The sequence below is a fragment of the Panonychus citri genome, unplaced genomic scaffold, assembly GCF_014898815.1.
Source record: "Panonychus citri isolate SS breed McGregor unplaced genomic scaffold, ASM1489881v1 Contig00134, whole genome shotgun sequence".
Taxonomy (NCBI): Eukaryota; Metazoa; Arthropoda; class Arachnida; order Trombidiformes; family Tetranychidae; genus Panonychus; species Panonychus citri.
Genome location: NW_026515539.1, coordinates 3,205,905 through 3,220,044, shown reverse-complemented (window position 1 = coordinate 3,220,044; position 14,140 = coordinate 3,205,905). Strand labels below are relative to the sequence as shown.

The window sequence follows — 14,140 nt, the reverse complement described above, 5'->3', positions numbered from 1 at the left end:
TTACTATTCCACTTAATCAAAATTCAAGGTTATAATTAGTGTGCATGATCAATAATAATCAGAGTATAAATTTCAAACCTGCTGATCTTCACCAATCAACATAAATTGATATTCATAAAGTTTTCAGCAAGTTAACGATGAAGAATCAAACTTTAAAAGTACTATTAACAAATTATCTGAATAAATTTTCATTACTTAGATTAAATTATCTTAGTCAATCTCCACCATGGTATTATCATATAATTCAGATTTTCGTTATTTTCGCACTAATATCTATTAGCTATAAAGGGTATATATTCATTTATGGAAATCTAAACCCATTGACCGCTCTCTACTTAGGTGATTATGCTATTCAGTTGGGTGAATCTCATGACCTGTCGATATTTACGAACATGTTGTGGTTCGAATGTGGCCTAATATGTTTCTGTTTACACCAAAGGTCAAACAATTTACCTCAAAAACAGGATTGGCTTCGTTCGTTATCCATTCAAGACGAATTACTAACTAATTATTCATCTTTTCCTGATTCATTAGACTCAATAAATATCAATGTTGGTACTGTTTCTCTAATTGTGAATCTATTTTTTCTCAATTTAAAAGTCAATCTTTTCCTTGGCGGTGCTTTCAGTTGGTTCTTGTATTCACCGTTACTCGTTGATTGTGATTCGATTGTACTTTTTTTAGCTCTCAATTTTGGTGGTTTTCATGCCGCTGTTTCTGGTTATAGTTGTACCGCTTTTTGTGTCAACTTTTCATTTCTATTTGCTTTCTATTCAATAACCAGTGGTTTGAGATATCATATGATTTCCCAGAAATTATCAAAATTATCCCAAACAATTACAAGCTACAAGACAATCAATATAATAGTCAATCAATTGTTAACTCTTTTGATTGAAAATCATCGCGCTAACATTTACTGGACTCAAATTAATTCAACGATTTTCTTGTTTACATTTATTGCTCAGATTCCAATTTTATATCTAATCTTTTTCATCCAATTGACCAGTTTCACTAAATTTTCACTCATCATTCTTGGTGGACTTAATTTCCTCTGTGGTCAATCAATTACCTTCCTAAGTGCTTATTATACCAGAAATCGGGTGAGTTGATTTACTTATTACCAGTTAATTATAATCTGGTTTAAATTACCAGTTTTTTTGCTCTCATTCTGATTGTGATTAAACTTAATCTTATCTGCTATGTATTGATTAATAAACTATTAATTATTGTTTGATTGTTTGGTATTTACTTTCTACCTTTTAAATTATAGTTGAATCGATGTCAGAAACAATTAAATCGTTTATTAATTGTTCGAAACGATATTGATTTTATAAGAAAGATACAGTTAACCAATGTAGCTGAATATTTGATTGATCGTCAATTATTTTTCATTTATGGAGGATTTGAATTCAATCAAATCAATTACCTTACGGTTAGTAAAATTTACATCATTAAAATTAATCACTACAATTAAAATCGCCTTCTTTTCTCATATTGATTCTCAGGTCATCCTTGAAATTATTTCCAACTTATTGTTGTTAATTGCAAATGTAGGAATACGTTGATTGATTAAATATGAAGAATCATTTTTGACTATTGATCCATAATAATAAAAAAGTTGATACAAATGTATTAATAAAATGATAATGAATCAACATAATACAAATCACTGGAGCGATTTTATCACTTATTGATTATCATTATCAGTAATTTTCGTGAGTAGTTGAAGATGATATAAATACTAATTATCAATCAATAGGTTAACTTTGCTAAAAATTGTTACAATCAAATGGATTAACTAATTGCACATTCTATTGATTATCATGGTTATTGACTTAGCTCTCAATTAACTACGACAAATGTGAAGCTGAACAAAAATAGTAACAATGATAATAAATACTCTGGACTGTAGATTTGGATTGAAACTGAGCTGGTCATCTGGGATCATCAGCTGAAACGATGTTGATGAAACCTTTCGAGGTCAATGTTGGTCAATGATCACCTAACAATCATTAAACTAAGACTCAAGGTGATGATGATAATGGTTGACTGATTGATTATATTACAATTGTTAATAACACAAGAAATTGATACAAATAATGATTACTATTCATCTGGATAAGGAAAAAAATTATTCAACTTGATATTTTGTTTCTTTTTTGCCTTGCAGTGGTCATACATTTCCGTCTAATGGTCAGTGTAATCAATTGATATTAATGTCACATCATTTTCGGATGGACAGCCAAGAATATCTAAAATTATCAGAATAACATACATAATATACTAGGAGAGAAAAAATCTTCCATAGAGATAATGAGAAAACCAGGAAGCTCATGAATACCACCCGCCAATCCAAGTGACTGAATAGAGTGGATGAAATTTCATCAGCTAATTGCCAAGTTCAACAACAATCTCGATTACAGTTTTTATGGTGCTAATTGAATGCAACAGTTACTTTCATGTTACAATGTGTAACGAGAATAAGATAAATATAAATGAAAATGCTTCCAAAATTCATCCATCATGCTACTCAATTCAGATTCGATATATTTATAAATATATTTCTCTCATGGTGAAATTTAAAGTTACTTTTAAATGGTAGAAAAAATTGAATCTTGACTTTGAATAATTCATCATTTAGCTTATATAAACTTACTGAAATCATGAAAAATGGTCCATCATGGATTTCAATGTATCTTTAATAGTAATATCATCACATGGTAATGATAATAAAAGTTTACAGTTATCATGGTTCATGGTTAGAAAATATAAACACTGAGTCAAATGATTCATGAACCTCATTTCCCGTTCTCATATATTAATAACCAGCAATAGAAATTGGGTGATAGAGATTGGGGTTCAGTAAGTTCTGACATGAGATCAACTTTTTGTCTCTCTAATTATTATCAGGGAGAGAAAAATTCTCAGCATTCTGTGTATCTGATAGTCGATAAAAGCTGAGATAGAAATCAATTTATTATCATGATTTAGGATTTTCACAATTCATTGCTGAATCTTATAATAACTGAGGAGAATGTTTTTCTCTATCTATTCTTTTACAAATGATGATGATGATGATTATTATTATTATTCCAATGGTCAATAAAGTTCTGATCATCTTGGAGAAACATCAATGCTACAAAAAGGTCGTTTAAGCGAAATTTTTAAAAAGTTATTTATTCATTTTGAAACATTTTCTTGCGTATATAAAATATCAAAACTCAGTATTCATTCATGATAATGATAATATCTTGTTTCAATCTTTTCCATCAGAATTGTCTTGAATATAATTCAACAAAAGAAATGAGTGAATTTTCAGTTGTATACAAAATAGATTGAAGCTCCAGAGTTATCAGAATTTTCATCTCTCATAGAAAACCATCATGAAAGTATCAAAGTGAAATCACCAATTGAATGTCAATGCTGTTTATTGTTGTTTTCCCCTTGGTTGATACTTGGCTCATTGATTTCAATCCAACATGGTGACTATTTCAGTGTAATAATCATTCATTCATTCAGAATTTAGGGGTGAGGGAAAGTTTCCAATTCTGCTTGATGGTAATAATAATACTCAGCTATCTGTTTGTTTGTAATCTACCATGAAACTATTTTCTCAACTGAAAATTCTGATTGAAACATCATTTTTAAAGGAAATAACAAAACTACACGAAAAATTAATAGCAGATAATCAGTTAAATTGATGATTTCATTGTTCATTGTTCATATTATTACAGAATAAACTAAATCATCCTGTTACCATGTTGAATATTTCTGAATATGAGACAATGAATTTTCATGGTTACTTTGGGCTAGTAAAAGTGAAAGTTGGGATCAATTCTGTGTAAATTTCGTCTATTGAATTCATGGTTATGCATGATGATGATGATGGTGATAAATTTCATCATCAATTAATAAACATTACATGAGTTTGATTGTCTTAGAATGTAATTAATGGTGATGGTTAAAAGCATTTGTGTTACATTGTATATAATAATAGTTTAATTAGATTATCGTTTCAAGGTATTCAGAAAATTCATCAATACTGAAAGGTAATGAATGATTCATTTAAATAAATAAATAGTTACAAATGAATTACATGTAAATTGAATTTCATTAATGCTACAAGATGAAAAAATAGAGATAGGGAAAATGCTCATAAACTGTGAATCAAAACCTCGTCTAGATAAATGATATCATTGTAAGATTATTCATGAAACTGTACTGACAGACAAGAAATTGACAATGAATTATTCTGAGTTATTATTGGCCTCGATATGAATAATGATAATAATGAATAAGAATACATTTTGATGAGAAAAGAAGAAGAAAAAAACAATTCAAAGTCAAGTTGATTATCGATCGTTTCTATTGAATACTATTGAAGAAAAATAAAATATCATCTTCAACTTTCATGGAACAGTTTTACTTATCAAATGTTATGCTCATGAACATTTCCATATCCACCATGAAAACTCAAAGTCTAAGTAAAACCGATAATGATAATCAATAGTGAGTGTTGATATCGGATAGACATTTTCTTCCTCATGCCTCTTAATTAAAAAAAGACACAACAATCGGGCGATTAGAAGAACAAAAATTCTTAGAAACAACATGAATACTGAATAAATTCTGAACATTATCGTTACACTCATGATAATGTAACATAATAATAACTTCTAGTATTCTGTTATTCTTTTTTTTCCTGCATCATTTTCGAGATGAGAGTATTTGTCAACCTTAAAACTCTCTCTCTCTCTCTCTCTCTCTCTCGTATTGTATTCGAAGTATTCGTCAGAACTCACTCAATGGGAGTTATTGATTTTTATCCTCATCATTATCGCCTTGGAATTGAAAATATTACTAATAGAACAGTTTTTTTTTGCTTCTCTTTCTCCTCCCTTGTATCTTCATAAAAACTTAATACATACACATCAGACTACGAACTTGAAAACATTCCTATTGAAAGATAATGATAAGTTACCATGCTAATATTGTTGTTCAGTTGAACACTCATGATGATAGCTTTATCATCACTTCCCAAAAAATTCAATGTTGTACATGGGTATTCATATTAAATCAGACTCAGAGTCGCTGTTAATCATTGGAATGATAATAAATTGAATATAACTTTTTTTTGTTATTATTTTCTTTCGCTATCAAGATAATAATTCAATAATAATTGAACAATTGATAATCATAATTATTTTATCGACAATTTATATCCATTGACGAAGATTTTGCCAAGAAAAAAGTGTCAAAACTCTAAATGAATTTGATTATATTGCACATTCGACACATATTCAGATTTCCTATTGTTTCCTTTTTCATAATGATAATATTAATAATCTACATCATTGTGTTATCATTATCATCCCAATAATGTACTCAAAGAATTGATATTATCAACATCATGCATAATATGCAACATCAAACATGGAAACTATTATATTACATGATGATGATAATGATGATTACCTTGCCAACTTTTCCGCGATTATTGTGAGATTTTCAATCCAATCATCATCACGATGATAATGATACTTATTGCATTCTCATTGGAAGATGATTATTTTCACTTTCTATTATAATATAATCAAAAGTTATAACTATTATTTATTCAAAGAAAATTATTTCCCTGAATACTCTGTGGTATTCAATATCTAATGTAAATTTTAAATTCTCACAAACTTTTGTCAAGATGTGGAAGAAAATTTTACAAACTCAACAAGGAAATCGATTGAGAAGTGTTTGAGGTAAATGCTGTTCATATTATTATCTTGACTTTTGCTTGAGGTTAAATCTGTTTGGTTTTAATTTACGACGAGATATAACTCGATTATCATTAACATGATACAATTACAAGATAATTATGATTAGCTGGAGAGATAATCAACTTGAACACTATTTCTAAATCTACTCAACTGATTACACTAAGATAATAACAGTATTTTAATCAGCTTTTAGTATCTAAATATTGACTTAGTTCATCTAATTGGATGAGCTCATTATCATGTTAGTTTATATAAGCTTCAGCTGATCATCGAAATGATATTGTTATTATTACCATTAGATAATATTATCAGTCAACTGTGATTCTTGATTGTGTTACATTATATTATTAAGCTTCTTGATTTAGTTTGGTGATTAGTAGTATAACCGTTATTGTAATCATTTTTATCCTTATTACTTTTAATGTATTTTTATTTTTCTGTTCATCTGAAATCAAACCTCATCGAATGTGTTACAATGGTAATAAAAGTGTACATAAGAAAACAAAAAACTCTATCGACTTTTGTATCATTTATGATTATTATTTGGAGAGAAAAAAATATTAATCTTGATAATGTTTCAATAGTGATCAGGATGGAAAATGAAAATTCTTGTTAAAACCATTTGATTGTTGTTATTAGTTGATTGGTGTAGTTTTTTTTTCGTTGCAATAATGATAACAATATAATCGGTAATTGGCTTCGTACATATATATCGTGAGCTAAAGTGACCAAAGATTTTGCTTGGATAATATTGTCCATATCATTAGAATCATCTAATGTCCAGTAACTTGTCGTTCAATTGGTCATCTCATATTTCAAGGTGAAAGTTTATTCATTTATTTTCACCATGAAATAACCGATGCAATATAATTGTCATCTATTGAATCTATGAAAGGTTACTATTATTAGTTGGTATTGACCTTTTTTCCCAAGAGTTTTCCCCAAGTTTAAGTCCAAAAGTTTCCAAAGATAATCAACTGAAACTTTAATAATCATTTGTTTAATCATGATAATGTATTTTGCTAATTGAATTGTATAAAATGTGATGGTGAAAATAATTCATGACAATAGGAAACATCATGATATATGAATATATAAATATATCTGTGTAACCTTGTTAAAAATGGAAAATTTTGAAAAGTTCAGGTCTCTATTTGGAACTGGAATGAAATTACCTCATTCATATGGCCTCAATTACATGAGCTCATTATCAAGTTAAAACTTGCAGATAAGTTTAATATTTACTTTTATTATCAACAAGAGAATTTCAATTGAATTATTAACATAACTTAAGAGGAATTGTAAGAAGAGGGTATTCAAGAAGAAGAGACAACATTCAAAATGGTTAACTATGGTAACAATTGAGGGTTAGAACTAATCAAATAATTTTAATTATAAATCGAAGAAGCAAATTTCCAATGCAACTAAAATAATAGATGAAAGATAATCTTTATCCGTTTTTATGGTAAGCTTAATAAGCTCCTTTCTCTATCAACCTTTTCTTACTCAATCAGATGAAGTAAATGTGCCTCGAGGGAGGAAACATTACTCATGATTAATTCAAAGGGTATGCACTCGTATTCATGATTGTTAAACGTTCATATTGATCATATTCATTCTGAGTAAGAGCTTTTTCTTTTTTTGAAAGCATCAGAATTTAAATCTATCAATCTGATGATTCCAATGATTTATCATGTTGGCAAAAAAAAAGTTTCCATGATTAGCATTCTCACCATGATGAATATTATTATCGAAATTGTTTTTTCTTCCTTTTGATTGTTTATATTTCTCGGATGATCCAGAATTCTAAGAGGCGTGGTTCATTTTCATGAGATATTATCATGAAATGTTTAATCAATAATCTTGATGATAATTTTCGCAATCTAACCCTGTTGATGGAAACCGATTCCAATCATTGAATATGAACTTTTCCTGTAGACTTCAAACTCAAACTAATGACAAGCTAATTATAATTGTAATTGATGAGGTTGGTGGAAAAAAGATCATAATCAGAATGATGACCAATCTCATGATGATATTGTTTATGATGTATTTTTTTTCTCTCATCCCAATCACATGTATGAATAATTTATACAGAATCAGGTCACTGGATTCTTGAGGTAACTGAACTAAGTGTGACTGAATTTCATTTCAGTTTATGACTGAGCAAATCGTAAGCAATATTTTCAAGTCAAAATTATAAGAAGTTTCATTAGATAATCTTCAATATGATATCTAAATTCAAAATTACTTCATATGTGATTACTTTTGATGAAATTGGAACTTGTAATTTCGCCAGTTGTGAAAATATGAACACTGATATTTATGGAACTTGTAAGGGTAAAATAAGACCAGAAATAAATTCGACAGATAATTTTCGATCAAAATTCAGATAGGAACTTTTGCAACCAAGTTTAATTTTATACTAAAGTTCTGGTTACTGTAAATAACCACCTGAATAGAAAAACTGCAAAAAAAAGTTAGAAAACACGATAATCATGAAAATTGAGTTTAAATCTTGTTGAAGAAAAAACCATCAAGATTGAAGCTTATCGAGTGTAATAAATGGTTCATTAGTGACTGATGGTATTATTGACATTGGAACATAAAACATTGAACATTCTGAACATGATACTTGATGAGAAATCCAAGGAAAACAAAATCCAGAACAAATCTTGATACTGAGTCTTTATAAGTCACTCTAAGTCTAATTTTCTGTACAAAATTCATTTTTCAATCACTAATCAGATGAAAGTTTAAGTTGCGCGACACTAGTTTTGCCTTAATCTTGTTCGAGTGGCCAAATGGCAAAAGATTGAACAATAACCTATGATATGAATCTATTGACCACATTTCTGTGTGATTTCTACTTCAGGAGTTACAAAATAAACTTCAGAGTGGAATTAGAATAGAAATGCAAAATTTTATTTGCTTATGATAAATGAGCTTAGAATAATTGATTTGATCAATTATGTGTTGTGTTATTAACCTGACCTTTGTAACAATACTTGAGTATAAGTGTCTAGTTTCTGACAGAAAGACTATGGAATTAGCCTTGAAGTAAAATATCTACTTACACACAAAGTTCTCAGCAGTCAAATACCTTTTGCATGAAAATATTATTTCATAGGAAAATGTGATACAAAAACAATAAGATAAAAGAGACAGAAGAAAACGGATAGAATTACCAAGTAAATTGTCATACCCTTGGATACTTTCACATTTATCTTATTTTTTTTGCTATCTGATTGTATTACAATAACTATTGAATTTGTAAGATTATCTCCAGACAAAAACCATTAGTATCATGATATTTGTAAGCTAATTTGCCTTTGTTTGGGTGACATTCATTCTCACCAATTTAATGTTATCTTTTTTTACAATTTGAATGTCCGAAGATACATGTATTTTTGACCCCAAAAATATTACTTTACTGAACATTACGATAGACCATTGAAATGAATACCCATCAATTCAAGAAGTGCGATGGTAATAAGTTATGATTCGAAAAAAAGAACTGAAGAAAAAAAATGTTTGTTCTATTAGATTGCATCGAATCTTCCACAGATGAATACCTTTATTAAGATTAGTAAACTCATTATTGCTACTAAGCATTCTCTTTTTCTACCTGTTTTATATTTGATTACCTCTTCACACTCATATTCACTCATCAATCCATACCCTCGAGGTGTATTAACATTTAATAACAAAAACAATCTAATTATAAGACGAAGTTTATTTTATCTAATCAAGTATTGACCCTTGAAAGCAAAGGTCACCTTGATATTTGATTGATCAAAAAGCGTAGTAAAAATATGTAACATTGAAAGTTTGAATGCTACAAGTTGCAACACTGTTACTCGAGTACATGTATATTCATGAACTCTAGTTGAGTTTTTGCCTTAAAGCAATTCCGAGTATTTCTTAAACCTAGTGAACAATTTAAATGTGATTCAAGTAGAGAATGAAAATTGGATAGGATTGAAGATTTCAAATCAAATCATACTCATAATGCCAAGTAAAATTTCATTAAAGTTTCAAGTTCGGAAAATTTCTGGATTATGCTCTGTGCATGAATCGATGCATGCTCGTCAAATTTTCACCAACAATTCATTTTGCTAGAATTTACATTATCATCAATATGGTAAAAATGGTATAACATTTCTACAAATCAGGTTAAGATGTTATTCAGATGAAAACATGAGGAACCGTTTTGGTTGTCATGGTTTGAATAAACTCTAAATATATCAGTTTGATTGAATAGATGTAAAGTTGAAATAAAATTAGTGGAGGAAGAAAAAAATTATTTACAAACACAACACAAATTTACAATATAATGCAAGCTAAATGTTATATTACCTCCACAATTAGTTAGGAAAATATTTCGTTTTATTAATGAGATGTAATTAGGGTGATATTTAATTACGATGGATATAAATTTATACAGTTGGCCAGTTGATGCCAGAAGAGAAAGATATAAACAAGAATTGTTCTTATCATTCAAATTCTGATATTAATTAGAATAAACTATTTCCACTGATGAAAATATTCAACTGATGATGAACTTCATGAATGACCCTTTGACCATGAAAGCAAACTGAAAGAGAGAGAGAGAGAGAATCAGCTTTAATCATTAACAAGCATTGCAGTAACTTTTCATTCCATTGAACTGTTTCATTTCTAAGCACGAGGATAGTAATATCACTGTGGTGGGAACTCATTGAATAAGTAAGTTTTTTCATCACGACAAAATTTTTTTTTGTTAATTTGTGTAGGTTTAGTACCACTAGTTAGTTTGATAACATTGTAACTTTGATCAGTCAAAAATTCAATTCAAATGACCTCTAGATGGGTTTATCGTGAAATGAACTCAATGACCTTGAAACTTTTTATACGAAGTCTTTCAGTCCCGATATTCATCTGTACGAGGCTTGATCTTTTTAAACTTATTGGTTCTTGGCTTATAAATAAAAATCAGCGTAAAATGAAGTTGAATAGCCCCGTATCAAATTTACTGATTTTAACCCGCTATCTCCGAAAAGTTTTCAACTCCTGTGGTGGCCCAGTTTCTTCGATTTATCAAAACGATCATTGATTTAGATTCCAATGTACAATCCATAAATTTTGAGGGATCACACAATAGAAGCTCAATGTAATGTAAGAATAGTTATTCTAATGAAAAATTCATTATCTTATGTCTAATTCATTTGGTTTTATTTGTTTATTTTCTATTTTTATCAAAGGAAATCAGAATAGTCCGTCAGCCGTATTGTGATCAATATGACCAATTCAAAATTTACGTCCGGAGATCTTCTAATTCTGAACTTACTGGAGATACTTTGCTGGCACTTTTAAATGTTGTAGAAGAAATTCAAGGAAATGGACAATTTTTGAGATGTACTCTACTTATGACGTTCTTGCCAAAAGTTCAGATGCAGTTATGCACTTGAATAATCATAACATAAGGTATGCGATTAAAGAAATCGAAGAATTCTTCAAGAAAAATGCACATGTTCATAATTCATATGTAAGTTGGGATAGGATAAGATGTAAAATAAACACTGAACAGTTCTAATCGTTTTGTGTTATTATTTTGTATTAATATGATACTCCAGTGATGATACTCATGATACCCTTCAAGCTATGATATGGGTGCTTTTCAATTATTTTATGATATTAAAATACATCACACAAGAAATGATGCATTAGCATATCTATCTCGTGTTGAACCACCATGGATCATGGCCGAAATTTATTGATACCCACGAAGTTATGGTTAATGGATTTCATTTGGTTAGAAGTGTTAAAACAAAAGGTCAAAAACAAGCTGAATTGGAAATAGCAAAGTGGAAAACGCAAGAAATTGCATATCCTTATTTTATCCATTTCAAATCTTAGGCAACAATTTCACACCATAAATTTTAGAGGTTTGTAATATATACAAAAAAGCTCACTATGGTCACTAAATATTAAGATCAGTCACCTATCAGTAGCTTCATGAGTGTTGATTGATTCATATGGTTCCAAATCATTTTATCGGCTGTGCTAAATCCAATCAATCGAAACCATTACAAAGTGAATTTTATGGCACGTTTTTCAGCTATACAGCCAACCTCAATAAATGTTTAATCCTTTTAATTCAATTAAAGTCAATGTTTAAATTAAATGCGGGAAATTCTCTCATTAGACTATTTGAAATGACTTCTAGAGTAATACAAGATGAATGGATTTCTATGATCTTGAAATGACCTCTAGATGTCTTGAAAAGGGCTTAAAAATGATTCCTAGCAAATGATCTTGAATGACCTTGAGTTGCATATCAAAAAATTCTCAGAGCCCACTGAGTCCGAAACTGTTTTCCATTTTGATTTATTATTTGTCACCCAGAAGTTATCCGAAAAACAAATCTGTTTTTTTAGCGGTAACGCCCTGTAGACTAACCAACAATTGGGTAATCAAGTTAATGAATCTAAATCAAAGGTAATGAGCATACGTTACCTTGGTCAGTTATTTTAATAATCGTTATGTCAATAAAACCGATGGTCAACAGACCAAAAATGATAACTCTTAATGATCGCATTTAGAGTAAATGTGAAAATATATATTTTCAGACCTAAACATTTTATATGAGCTATTATTTTTCCAAGTGTCATAACTTGATAGGTACAACATTTAAAAAAGAACACAAAGAATATTGTTATCAATCATGATAAGATGAAGAAGAAAAAGTTATCAAAATGTTTCTGATCTTCTAACTTTCTCTATTTTATCAATACTTTCACGATCAGTATATCATTTCAATCTCTGATCATGATAACCTATGATTCCAAAAATTTTCATTCCAAAATCAATCGGTTTGACAATCAATACTGTTGCTGCAAGATGATGATGATGATGGTAATAATATTAAATGTAATGTCAGTAATCAGTTGGAAATGATTAAAAAATGGTAAAGACGATTAAGAAAAACTTCAACATTAGAAAAGTTAATGTATTGATGATTGTAGTTCTAAATTACTGTCGGCAATAAGTTTTCCATCCTCATCTTTTATCTTTGTCACTGAATGAAAATAATGATAAGAAAAAGAGTTGAGACAACGATAAGAGGGAGAGTGAAAACCTCGAAAGTCAACATGTGATTCCCTGGAGTGGGTTGAGCGTAACCACAGTTAAATTCATATATCAAAGAATGGAAAAGGGTTAAAGATAAATAAGATGAAGATGATGATTTCCATGAAAATTTAGAGTGAAGAAGAAGAAAGAAAAGAATTGGTAAGATAACATGAGAAGTGAAAGATCAAGTTGTGAGAGGAATAAAAGGAAGACGAAGAAAAAGAATAAGATGATGAAAAAAAAGTCGAAACCATGAAGCCAATAACAATTTATTAGAAATCGGAACTTTTTTCTGTCTATTCTGTTTCACTTTTCCTTCAGGGAATTGAAGGAACTACAATAAGTTTAGGGTAAACTTTCATGATGTATTTTCCAGCTTATCTTTACGAAGCTTGTACAATTAGAGCTTTAGAAAGTTTCAGTTGGAGTTACGATCAATTCTGATTGTATTCAATGTTTACAATCTTCAATAATAGTAGGCAAACATGCCGATGATTAAAAATCAATAAATCAAATGATTGGCTACTTCACTTGATTGAAATATTTTCATCATGATCACCATCATCATCATGATAATAATATCTACTTTATAATATTATATAATTTAACAATCTTGATCATGTCAGTCAACAATGTGTATTATAAAGATGAACACTTTTGATATATTTGATTGTTATCATTTGGAATGATCAGTAAACTTCAGGAATCAGAATAATGAATCAGAACAATTTACTCCAATTCAATTGTAACTAATATATAATGAGGAAAATATATATTTACGATGAACGAGAGATGATTAAGTTTGAAAGGAAGAAAAGTTTTTACTTTCGCTTCAGATTCTTTCATAATAGTAATCGTAGATAAATATCTTCTTCTGTTTCATCATCATCATCATGCTTTTCAACTTCTCCAGCTTAAGATTTATTCATCTCTCCAGAATTATTATTATTATCATGGAAACAAGATGATAAAAGATAGACAAATGTTCACTCACCAAGCTCCATGATAGAAATAACAACAAATGGATTATAATACATGGTCATGGGGAGATAAATCTCTCTATGAATGATAACTGTTAAGAATCATCGAAATGTTTGTTTTCTTTTTGGAACTTTTTTTTCATTTCTAATCTATATTACGAATTCCATTTATCTCTTCCTCATATTTTAGAAAATTATCATCATGAAATTGGAAAAAGTTAATCATTTGTTGTGAAAACATCACATGAACTTTTCTGGATACAAATTCATGGTTAA

At 29.1% G+C, this 14,140-nt stretch overlaps 2 protein-coding genes across 2 annotated transcripts in view; one reads left to right on the top strand and one right to left on the bottom strand.

The window, feature by feature from the left end:
- LOC128391006 (synaptogenesis protein syg-2-like) overlaps positions 1-14,140 on the bottom strand; it is a 105,566-nt gene that overhangs the window by 58,556 nt on the left and 32,870 nt on the right. The window lies entirely within an intron of this gene.
- Positions 181-1,601, top strand: LOC128391016 (uncharacterized). Its single transcript, XM_053350840.1, has 3 exons — positions 181-1,100; positions 1,271-1,432; positions 1,506-1,601. The coding sequence occupies exons 1-3, from the start codon at positions 393-395 to the stop codon at positions 1,563-1,565; spliced, it is 930 nt and encodes a 309-aa protein (XP_053206815.1). The 5' UTR covers positions 181-392; the 3' UTR covers positions 1,566-1,601.

Coding starts and splice junctions, on each gene's coding strand:
- LOC128391016 (XM_053350840.1), top strand. CDS start 393: ATGTTGTGGTTCGAATGTGGCCTAATATGTTTCTGTTTACACCAAAGG. Junction 1,101..1,270: donor CTTATTATACCAGAAATCGG/GTGAGTTGATTT, acceptor TTTAAATTATAG/TTGAATCGATGTCAGAAACA. Junction 1,433..1,505: donor ATCAAATCAATTACCTTACG/GTTAGTAAAATT, acceptor ATTGATTCTCAG/GTCATCCTTGAAATTATTTC.